General features: G+C 38.7%; 1 protein-coding gene across 1 annotated transcript in view; it reads right to left on the bottom strand.

Moving 5' to 3' along the window:
* PPM1D (protein phosphatase, Mg2+/Mn2+ dependent 1D) overlaps positions 1–21,366 on the bottom strand; it is a 48,103-nt gene that overhangs the window by 13,185 nt on the left and 13,552 nt on the right. The window contains exon 3 of the mRNA XM_060081393.1: positions 11,857–11,981. Coding sequence (XP_059937376.1) covers positions 11,857–11,981 — 125 coding nt within the window. The remainder of the gene's footprint in view (positions 1–11,856; positions 11,982–21,366) is intronic.

Genomic DNA, 21,366 nt, shown 5'->3' with positions numbered 1-21,366 from the left:
TTATAACAGTGAACCAAGTATCAGGTACTGCGAAATTTAACAAAAGGTGTGCAAATCTTTTATGGACAAGATTATACAATTAGATTCCAAAGACTATCTAAATAAATGGGGAAATAAACTATAATCAAAGATAGGAAGAGTTAACATTATGAAGATGTTAATTCTTCCAAAAATAACCTATAATATCTAATTCCATCCAAAATCCCAAAAGGACTTTTGTAGAATTTGACAAGCTGATTCTAAAACGTATAGGAAGGACCTACTCTATAGCACAGGGAACTCTACTCAATACTCTAATGACCTACATGAGAAAAGAATCTAAAAAAGAGTGGATATATGTATAACTGATTCACTTCGCTGTACAGCAGAAACTAACACAACATTGTAAATCGACTATACTCTAATAAAAATTTTTAAAAATATATTTAGAAGTAGAAAAAAAAATGTATGGGGAAGAGCGAAGGGCCAAGGTTAACTAAGATAACGGTAAAAAAAAGATAAAATGTGGAGACCTTGCTCTACAAATAAGAGTCCTAGTGGCTAACTGAAAACCTCCTGTTAACCCCCTAGGTCAAGAAAATACCTACATCAAAACTGAAAGGATGGGTGCCAGTCACTTGGAAGAAAATTCCAGAGATAAAAATGGGCATTTTTATGCTTTTAACCTATGTAGCCTTTGGAGATCAATGACTAGCCTTTGGAGATCAATAGTTTACCCTTTCAGTGAACCAGTAAAAGAAGATTCTTAAATGATTATCTTCCTTCTTAATTAGCTCCACATAAAACAATGCCTAACACTTCTGCTTTTTAGACGCATCAGATGTACACCTCAAAATGTTCAACATAAAAGAAGCTTTAGTCGACTCAGGTCATCTAAAAGATCAATAAAACTGAAATAGGAAAAAAAATTTATAGAAACCATCTACTCTTTTGTGATACATAAGATAAATAAGTAGGACAATATAAACTTTTTTGCTCCCAAAAACAGGAAGGAGGAGACAAGAAGGAGAAACCATTAATTTCTGCCTCTTTTGTTTGTTGTGAAAAACTTTGGGGAAAGACCTAATTAAGAGCAAAAGGTTTTCAGACAAGAGGATAAATTGTTTTTGCCGCTGTTAAGCAGGTCTGACTTTTGCTAAACAAGAGGAAGCTCTTTGTCCTCTCCTTTCCTTATTTAAACGTCACCATACCTCTCATCAGAAATACTGACCAATTCAAATATGCTCAGAGTCCAAGGAAAGAATAATTCAAATCAATTACTCCACTCTGAAATAGCAAAATTCACTGCTAAACCAGCCTCTTGAAAGGGGCACTTCATCCTTCAGAGTAACAAAAGAGACCACATATGACCACTAAAAGCTAATTATAATCCAGGTCACCTCACAAAAACACATTTATTTCTTTATACCAGTAAAACAAAACTCCCTGGTTGATGAAACTATAAAAATGAACATGGATGGAAACAGTTAAGATAAATTTTAAGATAGCAATTACAGGGCTCATATGTGATGCTAAAAGCTTTCAAAAGCAATTTCCCCCCCAATATTTGAAATTAATATTGTCACTCCAAGTAAAGACATAAATTTATATAAGGCAGAATCCCTAATATGTCTAAACTTAAAATCTAGGTTAAAAAAAGAAATTCCAATTTTCAATATAATGCAAACTATATGACCTCAAAGGGTCACAATTTCTCATATATAAACTAACATTAATATCGTTATAAATTTGAAAATATTTTAAAATAAGTTACTTGTTTATTTCACATGGCACGAAAACCAAAAGATACAAAAATCTCCTTTCCCATCCATGTCCTTTCTGATTCTCCACTTAGGGGACAACTATTGTCCTTATGTATCCTTCTAGAAATGTCTATGGATATATACCCAGTATACATATATACTCCTTCCACAAAATTGTCCTCTCAAGCTTGCAACTCCCAAATCACTAGCCCCCAATATGTTGCCAATCTCTTCTTTCTCACTAAACCTCAATACATTTCCAGAAGAAAGACGCATTTCTCCTAACTTAAATTTCTGAAACTGTTTTTTTAAGTAATTAGTTTATTTGTTTATTTTTAGTTTTTGGCTGGGCCACGTGGCATGGGGATCTTAATTCCCTGACCAGGGACTGAACCTGTGCCCCCTGCAGTGGAAGCATGGAGCCCTAACCCCTGGACCACCAGGGAATTCCCAAACTCTATTTTTGTTTTGTTTTGGTTTTTTTCATAATATTTACTGGAACTTCCCTGGTGTTCCAGTGTTAAGAATCGCCTTCCAATGCAGGGGACACGGGTTTGATCCCTGGTCAGGGGACTAACATCCCACATGCTGTGGGGCAACTAAGCCCATGCACCGCAACTACTGAGCCCGTGAGCCACAACTAGAGAGAAGCCCGTGTGCCACAACAAGGAGCCTGTGTGCCGCAACAAAAGATCCCACATGCTGCAACAAAAATCCCATGACTAAGACCTGATGCAGCCAAAAATAAAAATATATATATATTTAAAAATAATAATAATATTATTACCTTATTTATTTAGGCTGCACTGGGTCTTAGTTGCAACATGAGGGATCTTCAGTTGTGGCATGCGGACTTCTTAGTTGCAGCACGTGGACTCTTAGTTGCGGCATGCAAATGCTTAGTTGCAACATGCATGCAGCATCTAGTTCCCAGACCACGGATCAAACCTCAGCCCCCTCTTTGGGAGCGTGGAGTCTTACCCACTGGACCGGGAAAACTCTGGGTTTTGAATGCGATTGCATTGAACCTATAGATCACTTCAGAGAGAAATGCCATCTTAACAATATTATATCTCCCAACCCAATAACATGGTGTATCTCCTATTTAATCTCCTGAGCATAAGGATATTCTCCTATGTAGCCACAGTCAGAAAATTTCATGTTGATCCAGTATTGTGTAATATAAAATCTATGTTCAAATTTCCCCAGTTATCCCAATAATGCCTTTTTTTTTTTTGGCCGCACCATGTGGCTTTCGGGATCTTAATTCCCCCAACAGGGATCAAACCCAGGCCCCCTCAGTGAAAGTGCCAAGTCCTAACCCCTGGATCGCCAGGGAATTCCCAAAATAATGCTTTTTTAATATACAGGATCCACTCAAGGATCATTCATTACATTTAGTTGTCCTATTTTTTAGTTGTTTTTAACCCAGAACAATTCTCTAGGTTTTGTGATTTGTTTTTGTCATTCATGACACTGACAGACAATTGTCAAAAGAGTCCAGGCCAGTTGTTTTGCAGAGTGACCCTCAATTTGGATTTGTCTGACTGCTTCCTCATGTCCGCAGGCTAAATATAAGGGTTTGTGTTCAGGTTAAACTTTTTTTTTGGCCAGAATACTACATTGCTGAAGTCATAGCCTTCTTAGGGTGTCACATTAGGAGGCACAAAATGTCAGTCTGTCCTATTATTGGCAATGCCAAGCCTGATCATTCAGTTAAAGTGCTGCCTACCAGCACTGTAAAGATGCCCTAAGTAATCTGTACGGTGATAGTTTGAGATTGTGTGAAACATCCTATTCCTCACCCAAATATGCCACATTTTAGCATTCATTAATGATTCTTGCACGAATCAAGTGTTACTGTGACGGCTGTAAACTGATGATAGAATCAGAACACTAACTACATTTATTAGTTGTCTTTTCTAAAGAAGAACTTTCCATTGCTCTCTCTACCTCTTTAAAATCTTTTTGTATCAGTATGGGCTTAGGGATTCTTTTTTTCCCCATTATGCTATAACTTTTTCCTGTTATCGTTTTGATGCTCAAGTTGCTTTATATTTGTCGGTAAAAGTCCCTAGAATTTGAATTTTTAACAAACTCACCATATGATCTGTATTCATAGCTAGATTTAGGAACAGAACATAGAGCCAGTTCCGGTAATCTACATGGCTTTACCTGAGATCAAATGAGTAAGAATCAGAATTGACCTAAGTATTTTATTATTGGCCTAGTGTTTGTACACCATTATAGGATCACAGGAATGTCATTCCTCTATATATTAAAGGGAGGGGCCTTGAACATTGTAGCAGAGGTTGGTTGCCTGCTCAATGGCCATTTCCCTTTTGTTTCCAGTAGGGGCTCTGGAATGATACCAGATGAGAAAGAGCCCTTTCTCCTGGTTTCGGTATGTTCTCTGCTTGCTACTGGGGCATATACTGCAGCCAGCGATGTGCAGGACACCTAGTGGTCCTGATCCCTAGGGAATTTCAACATTTTTCCCTGCCCCACCCCCTCCAGCTCTGTGAGTGGCTTCCCATGGAGAGCTTCCCAGCAACTTTTGCCTCACCTAATCCATTCCCAAAACTGCAACCAAAATCATCTCTTTAAAACACAAATTTAAGATTGACGGTGGTGATGGTTGCACAACAATGTAAATGTACTTAATACCACTGAACTGTATACTTAAAATGGTTAAGATGGTAAATTTTGTCATATTATTTTGCCATAATTAAAGCACACACACACCCCTACCTAGTTGTTTCCCACCCCAACTGTGCAATAGTTTACTCTTGCATAACTCTTAACCACAGTCTATAAAAATACAGTATTTTCTGACTTTATCTATGCCTCTTGTTCCCATATCTTTGTTCCACCTACCCTTCATCAGAGTCCCTTATATTCACCACGCCTCCTCCTATCACAGAGCTGTTCACAAATGCAGTTCCTATGCCTAGAACACATTTTCTTCCTCTCTTAACCTTTAGTAATTGTTAAGACCTCAGCGCAAACATCACTTCTCTGGCCCCTCCAGTTAGGTAAAATACTCCCATTTTAAGTTCCCATTAACAGATGTACAAATAGTTAAGAGTTGTAATGTTTCAGTTCTTTTTGTGATCATTTGATGAATGCCTCTCCCCTCTCTAAACTGTAAGCTTCCATGAGGGCAAAGACACTGTGCTTGGCACATACTGCACTCAAAAATATCTGTTCAACGAATAAATGAATTGTAAGACTCATATGCAATTCCACCGGACAGCCACTAGGAGGCACCTTTGCTACATTTGCACTCAGGTAATTTTTTTTTTTTTTTTTTGCGGTATGCGGGCCTCTCACTGTTGTGGCCTCCCCCGTTGCGGAGCACAGGCTCCGGATGCGCAGGCCCAGCGGCCATGGCTCACGGGCCCAGCCGCTCCGCGGCATATGGGATCCTCCCAGACCGGGGCACGAACCTGTATCCCCTGCATCGGCAGGCGGACTCTTAACCACTGCGCCACCAGGGAGGCCCGCACTCAGGTAATTTTGATCAACATCAGTACAAATTTTGATAAGCAAACTTCTCTCTTTCCCAAAAAACGGGAAGAAAAATGACTATAAACCATAAGAGTGGTGCTAAATTCTATAATTTAATTTATTATGAGCCAATAAGAATTACCATGCAACACGTTAAACTTAAAAAGAAAGCTAGAACTTAAATAGTTACTTTTTTTCCCCCAAGTGCCAAAATAAAGACAGGAAAAGTAATATGACAAACCATTTCTTTCAGCTTAAATGTTCAAATCTAAAGGATATTCTCTTTCAAATGCTGTACGCCTTAAACTTATATACAGTGCTGTATGTCAGTTATATCTCAATAAAGTTTAAAAAAATTAAAAAGATATTTGAGAAAATTTGAGAAAATATGTGATAGAAAAATAAAATCAAGAGAAAAAGCAGCAATTTTTTCCATTACTAAAACAATACCATCTCTCCCACGTCTTTTTATATGAAAATGTTTATTTCCATACATTTGTTTATAAAATTATGTTAAAATAATATAATTGTCATAGGAAATTACTATAGCAATTGTATTTTATCTCCTACATGGAGTTTTTCCTGGTCTAGAGGATCTTTCCCATCAACTGTTATTATTTCTTCCCTTTTTAAAATAACAGTAGCAAACCCTCTCTTGATGCTATTCTTTCTACTCCAGCTAAAGCCCCATCTCTTCCTTCCCAACCTAGGAAGAGTGTCTAAAACTTGCTATATCAAAATTTCCCCTTCTCACTTTCTTGAACCAACTCCAGTCATGATTGTGGTCTCAATATCCACCAAAAGCTACTTTGTCAAGGTCACCAATGACTTTCACATTGTTAAACCCAAAGGTCACTTCTCAGTCTTTCCTTTACCTGAACTATCAACAGTATTTGAAATATTTTTTTAATTGGGGTATAACTGACATATAACGAAATACCTTCTTGAAACACTTTCTTCTCTTAGCTTTCAGGACACTCTCCTGAACTTTCTTGTATTTTACCTGTGGCTCTTTCTCAGTCTTGTTTTACCTGTTCTTCCATTCATGCCCCCACCTCTTAACAGTGACAGTATCTCAGGGCTCAGTCACTGGACCTTTCCCTTTTTCTTTTCTTTTTTCCCCCCTTTTTTACCTACACTCAATCCCTTGATTCAGCCACAGACTGATATCTCTAGCCTGGCCCTCACCTAGTCAACCTTCATAACCAGAAGCGCAATGGATATCACCACTTTAATGTCTGATTAGCACCTTGAAGGTAAGTTGTCCAAAACTGAACTGACCTCCCCCTGCTACATATACTCTGGTCTTTGCTACATCAGTTAATGGCAACTCCACCTTTCAAGCTGCTCAGTTAAAAAAAAAAAATCATAAAAAGGACACTTTGTATTTGTTGTTCCTTCTGCCTAATATCTTGCCCCAGACACCCACAGGCCTTGATGCCTCATCTCTTCACTCAAATGTCATCTTTTCAGACCTCCTCTGACCATCCCATTTATTTATTTATTTGTTTTATTTTTGGCTGTGTTGGGTCTTCATTGCTTCTTGTGGGCTTTCTCTAATTGCAGAGAGAGGGGACTACTCTTCGTTGCAGTGCACAGGCTTCTCATTGTGGTGGCTTCTCTTGTTGTGGAGCACGGGCTCTAGGCCAACGGGCTTCAGTAGTTGTGGCTCGTGGGCTCTAGAGTGCAGGCTCAGTAGTTGTGGCTCATGGGCTTAGTTGCTCCTCGGCATGTGGGATCTTCCCGGACCAGGGCTTGAACCCCTGTCCCCTGCATTGACAGGCGAATTCTTAACCACTGCGCCACCAGGGAAGTCCCTGCCAGCCTATTTTTAAAAACATTTCATCTGGAGATCATTTCAAATGTATAAAGCTATAAAAATAAAACTATGACAAAGAACACCCATCTTTACTCAGATTCATCTATTGTTGACATTTTGCCCCATTCACTTGTTTTCAATCTACATATATATAAAGATTCTGTGTGTACATATAAAAAATATTTTAAATAATGGTCCTTTATCCCTAAATACTTCAAGTGTATTTTTGAAGAATAAGGACACTGCAGTTATCAGCTTCATAAATTTACATTAATATAATATTTTCCTAATATACCATCTACCATCCATATTCTGAATTATCAGATGGCCTAATAATATCCTTTATAGGATCCAGCCTAGGATCAGGAATAGCATATACTTGTAACATTTCTTTTCTTTTCTTTTTCCTTTTTTCTTTACTTGTAACATTTCTTTAACCTCCTTTATCTAGATTGAGGCTATGCATTTTTGACCAGGGTACTACATAGGGGATATGTGTACCACACATCTGGAGGCATACAATGTCCAACTATTCCTCATTAGTGATGGTAACTGTCATCACCCAGTCAAAGTGTTGTCTGATTTCTCTACTCTCTAATTACTATTTTTTCTCTCTGGCAACTAAAAGTAGGTAAACAATGTTAATATCTTGCTGCCTAAGTATTTTTGAATATTTGTATAATATACAAAATTGAGGACCACGCACATTATTTCTTTCTCTAGGTAGTTAACAAATGTTGAAACTAAGCTAAGAAAAAAAACAGCATCACATCAATCAAGATCTCTCTCTCTAAATACACACCAGTCTATTAATCAATACCTTTTGTATTGATAAATACATTTCACCAACAACTCATCTAATGCTATTATTCAGTCTCCATTTCCCCACCCTTACACCATCCCAATAAAAACCAACAGAGTACATAAAAGAGAAACTTGACCTGGTAGCAGTTCATAAGAGAAACATCTAGAGATCTGAGCTTAATAAGCCAACTAATGTGTTAAGATTACAAAAAGCTAATGACAGGATTCTAGGACTCCAATATTAGAAGTACAATGTTCAGGTAGCAGGAACTAAATATTTCCATTGTACTTCAAACTGGTCAGACCACATCTTGCAGTGTCCTCAATTCCCAAATCACGTTTATTGAAGGAAACATCTAGAGGAATACGACAAGAATAATGAAGGGTCTGAAATTAGCCTAGAGAAACATGCTAGCCAATTCTGAATAGGTAAATGACTGTCATTCTGCAAAAAGAAAAGGAAGTACACTGCCCTGTCTGAAAGCTTCATGGAAGCAGATTTTAACTCACAGAATTGTCTAATAATACAAGAGTTTCTACTTTGAAACATTAAGTAAAGATTACTGAAGATATTCAAGCGGGTCGAATTCTTGTCTGAATTACTCCAGAGCTATATCTGAACTAAGTAGGAATGTCTGAAACAGGAAAACCAGTTGGTTTTTCTGCTCTTTATGCCACTCCATCACCTGTTCCTTCTCTTCCTCTCCACAATCACTTAAGGGTTTCAAGGCTTACTTGAAATGCTTGGCACACACACACTTGACATATACAAAATAAACTGGCATCTACTTTCTACACTGAAGGTTCACCTTACTTTTGAACCTGGAGTAAGACCTTGCCCTCAGTCGGTGTTGAGTTCCCCACAAAAATCCCCTCTATTTCTTTAGTAATATTAATTCCTTGCCTCCCATGCCTTCCTCCTAAGCTCACTAATGTTACAAATGGCAACAGTTAACTGGAAATTTACCATCTACCTGAAGTGTCAATAGCAGCTGACTATCTGTCATCCACCTTGCCCCCTTTTTCTCCTTGCTAACAATTGGAGGATCAATTATATCACATGTATACTATGAATGAATGGCCTGGGAAACTCAGACAAAAATCTGTAAAATATGTAAAGTGCTTAGAATACTGCTACAGGTCCCTAAATGGGACCCTGGCCTCCAATTTTATTACCCTATAACGTTAGCCATTATGATCTTTTAAAAACAAACTGGATCAGCTAAAATGATCCTTTAAAAACATACTGGATCATGTCACTGCCCTACTTCAGTACACAACAACAACAACAACAAGTAACATCTATAGAGCACTTACTATGTGCCAGGCACTATTTGAAGCACTTTACATGTGCTAAGTTACCCAATACTCACGACAGTATGAAGCAGGCCCCACTTTACAGCTGAAAAAACTGTGCCACAATATATTAAGTAATTTGCCCAAGTTTGTACAGTAAATAACAGCACTGGGATTGGAAACTAGGAATTCTGGCTCCAAAGTCTACCTCTTAACCACTATGGTTTACTTCCTCTCCTACTCTTCAATCCCTTCCCAAAAGCATTTAAAATAAAATTCCTTATCATGGTCTAGAAAGCCTTGCAGGATTTAGTTCTTGCCTACCACCAGTAATGTCTTCACCAAACTCCTTACCTTAGCCTGCGCCACCCTCTTCATCAGGCAAGTGTCCTCTCTCTGCCTTCATCTTATATCTCTACCTCCTCTCTCTCACACTGGCTTCATTCTTGGTCCTTAAAGACAGCAAGTCCTTTCCTTTCTGCATTAGGATTCATTGCTAACAAACAACAATTTCCAGCTCAGGTTAACCTAGGCCAAAAAGGCAACTCAGAAGAAAACCAAGTAGCTCACACGGTAGACAAGAAGCTGGAGAACCAGGCAAGGAGACAGGGCAATTCCAAACAACTAGGCAGGAAAACCCAACCACATCAATGAGCACTGCCAAAGGAGGTCATTATCACTAGGATGAATTCATTCCAACCACGCTTTTGGTTTTTAATGTTTATCCTTTCTAGATTCACAACTCAAAATCATGGAACAGGGAATCTAACTGATCTAGCTGGGGTCATATGCCTGACCTTTTATGTTTTATAAAAGGACCCTGAATAGGAATGTCTAAACTAAAACTGCACATAGTAGGGGAGATACAGTTTCCCAAAAGGAAGTCAGGGCATTATTCAGTAGGAAAAAAGAATATATGCTACACAACCCGCACCACCATCCCTCCCCAATCAAATGTCCACTAATTGCCTAATGGCCTTTGCAAGTGCTATGGCTTTGCTTTGGCTTGGCCCCTTCTCCTCCTTTTAGGTCTTACTCACTCAAAATATCACTTTTTAAAAGAATGTTCCTTGGGCTTCCCTGGTGGCGCAGTGGTTAAGAATCCGCCTGCCAATGCTAGGACACAGGTTCGAGCCCTGGTCTGGGAAGATCCTGCATCCCGCGGAGCAACTAAGCCTGAGTGCCACAACTACTGAAGCCCGCGTGCCTAGAGCCCGTGCTCCGCAACAAGAGGAGCCACCGCAATGAGAAGCCTGCGCACCGCAACGAAGAGTAGCCCCCACTCACCGAAACTAGAGAAAGCCCACGCACAGCAATCAAGACCCAACGGAGTCAAAAATAAATAAATTTATTAAAAAATAAATAAATAAAAGAATGTTCCTTAATCATCCTCTCCAAAGTAGCCCTCCTCTGCTACCCACTATCCCTCCCACCAATCAGTGGCATATCATACTGTTTAATTCCTTTATAATGCTTTTTAAAATAATTTTCTCATTTGTTTATTATCTATTCTCCCCACTAGATTATAGGCTCCATGAATATTGGGACTATATGTATATGATCACCAAAGATGAACAAAGATAGTAACACGATAGGTAGCATGATCTTTTAAAAATGCAAATCAGATAAATGTTATTCCTTAGCTTAATATCCTCCAATGTTTCCCAGTACCCTGAGACTAGAACAAAAACATCTGTGGCTCATGTTTGCCTCTTTAACTCCTGCCTTTTGATAATTCCTACAACAGGCCACGCTCTTTCCCAATTCAGGAACCATGCCTAGAATATTCTTCAACAGGCTCTTCACAAGAATAACTCCTTCTCAGCCATCAAATCTCAGCTAAAGTAACACTTCCTAAAAGGAGCATTTCCATCACACTATCTAAAATAGTTTTTCCCTTCTCAATTATCTTTATCACAGGACTTTCATATCTCCTAACCTGTAATTATTTCATTTACAAGCTTACTTTTTAAAAAACTGAAGTATAATTGACTTGCAATATTATATTACTTTCAGGGCAAGTTTCCTTTTTTATTGCCTATCTCCCCAACTACTTAGTCTTGCTCCCTGAGGGCAGAGTATATCTGTATTATCTCTCCAAAGCCTAAGGCAGTGCCTGGCACCAAGTCAGTTCTCAAGTATCTGTTAGAGGAAGAAGGAGAGATGGGAAAAAGTGGTGTTTTCCAAAAGAAATTTTCTTTAGAAGAAAATTTAATTAGTACATCCAAGGTAAGATATTTCTATAGCTATAATCCTCTAGCCTTCCTTTTAAAACCAGGTAGAACAGAAAATAAGTATGTTTATTTTGTCATGTACAATTTACTTTGCTAGCTAATGAAAAAAACAGAGCTTTGAAGGCTCTTAAGAGAAATATGAAGGGCTGAAGTAGGCAAGGACATTTAGAAATAGTTTTAAGGCTAACATCAAGCGTAGGCATACATTTACTTCCCTAGACATAAATGGGAACTAGAAAAACACTGAACATAACTCAGGATCAAAGAGCAACTGGCACTGAAATCCATACTTTAACCTTCCCCTCAATTAGGTTTTCAATCATTTACTGTATCATATTTATACCTTCATTACATGCCAAATGAGGGTTTAATTCTCAGTCTTCTCTTTTATTTTACCACCATATAGTATAGAAAATCCAAGATGATTTCACCAAATGTAAGTCCTACTTACCAAGTGCTCTGGCTACTGCCAGAAATGGAATCTGGTCAATGACTGTGCTCCTTCTCACAGGTCCATTGTGAGTGAGCCGAGGTCGTTTCCAAACTACACGATTCACTCCAGACTTGTTCATCACGCTAAAAAATAGAGGTCACATAAATACTCTAAATGATTACAATATAACAACTAAAGTAGTTTAACGTGTTAAATAGCTAATAAAATCAGATTATTGCGAAATAATGACTTATCTGTTTCAGATACAAAGATGCATAAACCAAAGTTCCTGTTCAGAAGGCAAAGACAAAATAGGGTAGATTAAGATGAGAATTTGGAGATTATTGAGGTAGGCTACACAGAATGGAATGGAAGCAATGGGAATAGGAATGAGTAGATATCATGTATATAAAAAAGCAAGATAATTTTTTTTAAGATCTAATGACAGGCACACACACACACACACACACAAATGGAAATACACAGAAATAGACTACTGCAATAGGACGTAATACATTTTTCCCTTTTCAAATCCATTTCAGTGGGATTCAGCGGTCTTAGTAATTTCTGCCACGATATTCATTTTGTGTTTCTTTTGGATTTTTTTAAACATCTTTATTGGAGTATAATTGCTTTACAATGGTGTGTTAGTTTCTGCTGTATAACAAAGTGAATCAGCTATATGTATACATATACCCCCATTTCCTCTCCCTCTTGCGTCTCCCTCCCACCCTCCCTATCCCACCCCTCTAGGTGGTCACAAAGCACCAAGCTGATCTCCCTGTGCTATGCAGCTGCTTCCCACTAACTATCTGTTTTACATTTGGTAGTGTATATATGTCAATGCTACTCTCTCACTTCGTCCCAGCTTACCCTTCCCCTTCCCCGTGTCCTCAAGTCCATTCGCTAGTCTGTGTCTTTTCCCTTTTTTTAAATAAATAAATGTATTTATGTATTTATTTATTTTTGGCTGTGTTGGGTTTTTGTTGCTGTTCACGGGCTTTCTCTAGTTGCAGTGAGAGGGGGCTACCCTTCGTTGTGGTGAGCGGGCTTCTCATTGCGGTGGCTTCTCTTGTTGCGGAGCATGGGCTCTAGGCACGCGGGCTTCAGCAGTTGTGGCACGTGGGCTCAGTAGTTGTGGCTCACGGGCTCTAGAGCAGAGCCTCAGTAGTTGTGGCGCATGGGCTTAGCTGCACCACGGCATGTGGGATCTTCCCAGACCAGGGATGGAACCCGTGTCCCCTGCATTGGCAGGCGGATTCTTAACCACTGAGCCATCAGGGAAGTCCTATGTCTGCGTCTTTACTCCTGTCCTGCCCCTAGGTTCTTCAGAACCTTTTTTTTTTTTTTTTTTAGATTCCGTATATATGTGTTAGCATACGGTATTTGTTTTTCTCTTTCTGACTTACTCCACTCTGTACAACAGACTCTAGGTCCATCCACCTCACTACAAATAACCCAATTTCGTTTCTTTTTATGGCTCAGTAATATTCCATTGTATAATGTGCCACATCTTCTTTGTCCATTCATCTGTTGATGGACACTTAGGTTGCTTCCATGTCCTGGCTATTGTAAATAGTGCTGCAATGAACATTGTGGTACATGACTCTAAAAAAGCAAGAAAATTTGATAACTAAAAAAACTGAGGGGAGGAAGAAGTGGTTAAAATTGAAGAGGGATCACATAATGATAAAAGAAATTGAAAAGGTTGTATACTTTTTGAAGGATTTAGGGGTATTGAAAATAGAACTTCAATTTTAATATTTTTGATCTGAGGAATTAATAAGAAATGCCTCAACAGAGTATCTATGTATTTAGATATTTCTGTATTTAGAAGTGAGACTAGACTTTGGAAACAGATCAGCTGTAGAAATATAGATTTGGGAGTTACACAACAAGAAAACCCGCCTAGAAATTTGGTGTTGGAGCAACAGAAATCTGTAATTAATACACAAGAAGTTAGTATACTCCAGGGTGCCTAAAACATTGAGATATGGTCAAATATTGGAGCAAAAAAGTAATAAAACTCAACAGAGATGGTCTCTCAACCTATGCCTAAATGACTGAAATGGGAAACTGGCCCTTAAATCAATTTAATCATAATCTGCCTGGAATTTTAAAAAATAAATAAATAGAAGAAAAATGTTCCCCTGGAAGGCTTTAAAAAGTTGAGGGGAAGAGTGGCAAAGAGCATTCCCAAGAAACAATATTAGCCTGCCTGATATTAGGTTCACCTGACAGATACATGCATAAGACCCAAGTTGATTCTGAACTCTCAAAGATAGATGACATTAAGATAACTGAATTAAAAGTCTTCACACTAAGGTCCCATGTGCACAGTGATACCCTCTGATTATAATCTGAAATTTCATTTCATCTACGGCAGGCCAGCTGACAATAATATGTGGTCTTCTTGTCAGTTACTGTTCTCATTATTAATAAGTACTATGACATCCGGATGTCTACATGAGTCTCTTAATAGCTTACTGTGTTGACTGTGAGTAGTATGACTCTGTCCCCCTAAACTTCATGAACACTGAAACTAGACTGGCTTCAAGATATGGAAAGCTGAAGACAGGACAGATAATGGTGACCATCTCCACAGCAATGTCAGTATGAAGTGCTGTAGACCTCAGCAGCAGCCTCCAAGTTAACCTCCATCTATGGCTTTTCTATTTCTGCTCTAACTTCAAAGGAATGAAGATACTAGGGAGAAGAGATAACAAATGGAATACAAGTTCTAAGAGAACCAAAATAAGGCATAAACCTTCATAAATGAGAAAAAAAAAATCTTCCTCTGAGCCCAGAAAAACATGAATATGACAGAAGGAGAACAGCCTCAATCATCTTTCTTCAGTAGAAAACAAGCTCATGAGACAAGGGCAGGCCAGGAGATTTGAGCAGCTGTCTCATGAAACTTCCTGCAGTGATGGAAGTGTTCACCGGGCAGTCTGATACAGCAGGCACTGGCCATGGCCGCCAGCTGAGCACTGTCAATGTGACCAGTGCAAATGAGGAACTGAATTTTTAATTTAATTAATTTATATTTAAATTCAAACAGTCATACGTGGTTAGTGGCTACTATACTGGACAGAACAGGGGGGAATGAAGCAAGTACAGAATGAGCAGAAAACTTTGTCAACGTTAACCTAGAAGAGAAACCCAAGAGAGGTGTTCATTTACTGTCCCTTGTGAGAATTAGTTTAACTTGTAATACTGAAAGCAACATTGTTCTTGGTCATAGTAAGAGTATCGAAGGCCATCACTTTGTTATTTTATGCTTTCTTCAATGCTGATCCTCAAAAAGCAAACAGGAGAGTAAAGATTAAATCTACAGTTCACAAGAATCTGTGAAACATAAGAGTTCCAGGAGAAGAGACACCAACATTCTGCCTTCCTGACACCTTCTGCCCTATTGTTCTTTCCTAAACCAGCTCCCTAAAAAGCAAGGCTTAATACTTAATTACAGTACCTACGCAAATTGCTTCCAACATAACTCTCCTAGGAGCTCTCTAGATACTTAATATTCAAAGTTATTATGGTCTCTGTGTTTCTGAGAAACAAACGACAAAATAAGGGCACTGGCTAAAACAAAGTTTTAAATCCAGTATCAAAAAACCAAAGAAATGTTGCAAAAGATGCTGCTTTTATTGCCCTTCCTGCTGTTGTCCTGCATGACTAATGGCATACACAAAGGGTCATGCAAAGGGCTGACTGAGCAGCAACAGAAGGCTGGAAAAACAGAGCACTGGCCAGTTGCCGAGGGTGAGGAGGGAAAGGAGGAAATAACTTACAATCAAACAGTTCACGGACTTCCCTGGTGGCACAGTGGTTAAGAATCCGCCTGCCAATGCAGGGGACATGGGTTCAAGCCCTGGTCCAGGAAGATCCCACATGCCGCAGAGCAACTAAGCCCATGTGCCACAGCTACTGAGCCTGTGCTCTAGAGCCCGCAAGCCACAACTACTGAGCCCACGTGCCACAACTACTGAAGCCTGCGTGCCCATAGCCCATGCTCCAAACAAGAGAAGCCACTGCAATGAGAAGTCTGTGCTTGGCAACAAAGCGTAGCCCCCGCTCGCCGCAACTAGAGAAAGCCCGCACACAGCAACGAAGACCCAACACAGCCAACAATAAATAAATAAATAAATAAATACTTATTAAAAAAAAAAAATAAATAAAACAGTTCTATTTGTGCAAAAAGACACCTGCTTTCAAATGGCAAACAGCATCTGTCCAACTATCCAGATATCCAGATGCTATTTTAAGTAACAGAACAAAACAATAAACTCTAAAAGAAGTTATTAAAATAAAAATAATTTTAATATTCATAGTGAAAAATAAAAAACAGTCAAGAAAAATATTTCTTAAAGACTAATGAGAGGAATCAGGCCTACCAATATTAAAAATTAAAATAAAGCCTCAATTTAAAATAATATGGGCTTCCCTGGCGGTGAGTGGTTAAGAATCCGCCTGCCAATGCAGTGGACACAGGTTCGAGCAGCAATGAAGACCCAACGCAGCCAAAAATAAATAAATAAATAAATTTATTAAAATAAAAATAAATAAAATAAAATAAGTATGGTACTGGTACACGAATACACAGTATTAAAAAAAGAAAGCCCAGAAAAAGACCCAAATATATATAATTGCAAAGCTCATTTTGTATAACTACCAGTATTGGTCTCAGATACATACTGACCTTCACACTCATAGGATCAAATAAACTATAGCATGAAACCAGGCTCATTTAACTTTGTAGCATACAGGACAGGAAACACAGTATGCCAGCACTGCAGCTTCAGTCGTGCTGTCTTAAGCAGTGATCCTTACAGAAATCCAGGAGCCAATTTCTAGGCACCACAAGTGAGCTTCTTATGCCATAAGAATCAGTATCTTAACAGCCCATGACTTCCTCTTCTCTGCACAAGTCAAACTGCATGTACACAGGGCAGCTAAGGTCTCTGCTTCCCAAGAGAAATTTCTGGTCCATTCAAAATCTTTCTTATCCAGATGCAGTTCCATTCAAGGGTCATTCTACAATAAGCAATGTTGTCTTATAACAGAGCTGACATTCCATATTTATCTTAACCAGAGAAAGAGTGCTAGAAGAGGATAAACTCAAGGTCATCTTCCCACTGAAGAAAGGTTTTATGCCTGGTAAGCCTTCTAATCAGTAAGGAATGGTTGTTCAAGTGGCTACCAATGGCCAATGAGAAAAAAATATTAACTCATATCCCTACTACTCAGCTTTAATTTTAAAATTCCAGAGCTATAAGACTAAAATGTAAATGATGGGACTTCCCTGGTGGCACAGTGGTTAAGAATCCACTTACCAATGCAGGGGACATGGGTTCGATCCCTGGTCTGGGAAGATCCCACATGCCGTGGAGCAACTAAGCCCGTGCACCACAACTACTGAGCCTGTGCTCTAGAGCCCACGTGCCACAACTAATGAGCCCACGTGCCACAACTACTGAAGCCTGCGTGCCTAGAGCCCATGCTCCACAACGAGAAGCCATTGCAATGAAAAGCCCATGCACCGCAACGAAGAGTGGCCCTCGATTGCTGCAAGTAGAGAAAGCCCACGCCCAGCAACAAAGACCCAACACGGACCCCCCCAAAATTTAATTAATTAATTAAAGAAAAATTTTAAAAAGGGACTGCTTAAAATGTAAATGATGAAACCACACAAGTACTAGAAAAGTGGTTCTCAAAATATGGTTCAGGGATGCTGGGAGTCCCCCAGACCATTTCAGAGGGTCTGCAAGATCAAAATTATTTTCTTTTTCTTTTTTTAAATTTTATTTATTTATTTTTGGCTGTGCTGGGTCTTTGTTGCTGTGCTCGAGCAGGGGCTACTCTTCGTTCTGGTGTGCGGATTTCTCACTGCGGTGGCTTCTCTTGCTGCAGAGCCCGGGCTCTAGGCACGAGGGCTTCAGTAGTTGTGGCACACAGGCTCTAAAGTGCAGGCTCAGTAGTTGTGGCGCACGGGCTTAGTAGCTCCGTGGCATGTGGGATCTTCCCGGACCAGGGCTCGAACCCGTGTCCCCTGCATTGGCAGGAGGATTCTTAACCACTGCACCACCAGGGAAGCCCTCAAAATTATTTTCATAATAATACTACGACCATGTGTATACAGTGGACTTTTTGAGCAGCTACAGGATTTGCTATATTGTATAATGAAATGTGTCAATATTTGGATGATCTGCATAACTCATCTAACCAATACTTTATAAATGACCGATACCTAGGTTTCAAAATCATGCACGGGGGCTATATGATTCCAACTATATGACACTCTGGAAAAGGCAAAACTATGGAGACAATAAAAAGACCAGTGGTTGCCAGGAGTAAGAAGGGAGGAAGGGATAAATAGGCAGAGCACAGAAGATTTTTAGAGCAGTGAAACTATTCTGTGTGAAACTATAATGGTAAATACATGTCATTACACATTTATCAAACCCTAGAATGCACAACACCAAAAGCAACCCTAACATAAACTATGGATTTTGAGTGATAATGATGTGTCAGCGTAGGGTCGTCAATTGTAACAAATGTACCACTGGGGAAGGATGCTGAGAGCGGAAGAGACTATGCGTGTAGCAGGCAGCGGGGAGGATACAGGAATTCTCTATACTTTCTGCTCAAGTTTGCTATGAATCTAAAACTGCTTTAAAAAACAAAAATCTAGTAACTAAAAAAACCATGCATGGATAAAGATATTATTTAACCAATGGCTCTTAACTGATACACCTATGGCTCTCAGTGAAAGAGTATGAAAAAAGTCATTGATATGATTTCAGATACCACACTATTATTAACCTTTAAGAAACCCCCTCTTCATGAATTTTAGAATAGCATCAAAGAAGAATACCCCCAAATCATGGAAAATCTTTTAAAACAGTCTCCCTTTTCCACCTATAAATCTGTGTAAAACCAGACTTTACTTCAGATACTACAACCAAAATACCTTATCACAACAGATTGAATGTAGAAGCAAATACAAGAATCTAGCAGTCACCTATTAAGCCAGACAATAAAAAGACTTTTAAAAAAATGTAAAACAATGCCAATCCTCTCAAATGCTTATTTTGGGGAAACAGCTATTTTTTCATAAAAATTTTTCTTTATATTAACACATAATGAGCCTAACATTGTTATTTTTCAATAAATTAACAAATATTTGAAAATGTCTCCATTTTAATTCCTAATATGGTAGAATCAATACATATAACCCGGGGCTTCCCTGGTGGCGCAGTGGTTGAGAATATGCCTGCCAATGCAGGGGATATGGGTTCGAGCCCTGGTCTGGGAAGATCCCACATGCCGCGGAGCAACTAGGCCCGTGAGCCACAACTACTGAGCCTGCGCGTCTGGAGCCTGTGCTCCGCAACGAGAGGCTGCGACAGTGAGAGGCCCGCGCACTGCGATGAAGGGTGGCCCCCGCTTGCCACAACTAGAGAAAGCCCTCGCACAGAAACGAAGACCCAACACTCCCAAAAATAAATAAATAAATACATTAAAAAAAAAATACATATAACCCATATCAACAAAAAGCTCTTTGAGGGCCTCAATTTTTAAGAGTGTAAAGGGTTCCTAAGACCAAAGTATTCATAACTGCTGTACAAGAAGAAAATATAGAAGACTTTTTAATAACCTCAGAGTGAAGGAACTGTATGTATGGCACAAAACCCAGAAGTCATAATGGTAGAGACTGATCAATTTAACTACATTAAAATAAATTGCCACATGGAAAAATCTTCCAGGAGCAGAATCAAAACACAAACTGTGAAAACAACATCTGAAACTTATCACTTATATTAGTCTAATTTCTCTAAGTGGCTCCTACACATTAATACAAAAAAGGCTAACTACTCTCCCCCAAAATGAACAAATATAAACAAAAAAACACAGAAAAGGAAGTATAAATGGCTCTTAAATAAAAAGATATTCAACCTTTCTCAAGACAAATGCAAATGAAAACATCACCAAGATGCCTTTTTTTAACCTACAACTGGATATGATCAACTGTTGTCAGGGTCATCCACATATCCTGATGATATAAGTATAAATTTGTACATTCTCCATGGAGACAAAGAGTTAGCAATGTAATTTTATATCCTGCTTATTGTGACCAATAAGCATTCTCCTATATTATTAAAAATTCCTGGTAGGGGAAAGGGGGAATTGGAGGAATGTGGTCAAAAGGTACAAATTTCCAGTTATAAGATAAAAAAGTATTATGGATGTAATGTACAACATGATGACTATAGTTAATACTGCTATATTATACACAGGAAAGTTTTTAAGACAATAAATCCTAAGTGTTCTCATCACAAGGAGAAAATTTTTTTTCCTTTATTCTCTCTTTTCTATTTATTGTATCTATATGAGAAGATGGATGTTAGCTGAACCTATTGTGGTAATCATTTCACGATATAAGTAAACCAAACCATCATGTAGCACGTCTTAAATTTATACAGTGATATATATCAATTATTTCTCAGTGAAACAGGGGAAAAAATCGTATAGTAAAGAAAAATTCCCCATATGTATGGGAGTTCATTACACTATTCCACCCTTACTTTTTTTTTTGACTGAGCCATGCAGCTTGCAGGATCTTAGTTCCCCAACCAGGGATTGAACCCGGTCCCTCAGCAGTGGAAGTGCAGAGTCCTAACCACTGGACTGCCAGGGAATTTCCCTACCTTTACTTTTATGTTTGAAATTTTTCATAACACCATGATTTTTTTAAATTTGCATATAAACATTAATGTTCATATCATATCCAATGTTATGAATATCTATTAAATGTACTTAACCATTTTCCAGCTGTTGGGGCTTCAAGTTATTTTCAACTAAATTAACAGTCAATAAACACAGCTGCAATCAATAGCTCCATTCAGATATTTTGGTCCACATTTCATATTTCTTCTTTAGAGTAGATTCCTGAAATTACTGAGTCTATATACATTTAAAGTTAGTGGTATGTGTTATATTTTGCATAGGTCATACCAGTATATAATCCTATCAACAGGATACCCATTACAACAAAAATATTGCTAACCCAACAGCAAAAAATATAATTTCATTTCAATAATGTTAAACATTTTTTCGAATGTTTATACTATTCTTTTGAGAATCTGTTTTTGTTCAAACTTCCTCTCCATTATCCATCTATCTGAAGGCAGCAGAGTTTTTTAGTGTTTTTCTTACTTATCTTTTGAACTCCTGGTAGCTTAAGGATGTTAATTCTTTCCTTCAGTTTATTATTTCTCGGAAAAAGACCATTTTGATTTAATAAAAGCAAGAAAGAGGGCTTCCCTGGTGGCGCAGTGGTTGAGAGTCCGCCTGCCGATGCAGGGGACACAGGTTCATGCCCCGGTCTGGGAAGATCCCACATGCCGTGGAGCGGCTGGGCCCGTGAGCCATGGCCGCTGAGCCTGCGCTCCGCAACGGGAGAGGCCACAACAGTGAGAGGCCCGCATACCGCGAAAAAAAAAAAAAAAAAAAAAAAAAGCAAGA

This window comes from Mesoplodon densirostris, chromosome 18, assembly GCF_025265405.1.
Source record: "Mesoplodon densirostris isolate mMesDen1 chromosome 18, mMesDen1 primary haplotype, whole genome shotgun sequence".
NCBI lineage: Eukaryota > Metazoa > Chordata > Mammalia > Artiodactyla > Ziphiidae > Mesoplodon > Mesoplodon densirostris.
Note: the sequence above shows the minus strand (reverse complement) of the source record. Positions and strands in the feature narration are given on the sequence as shown.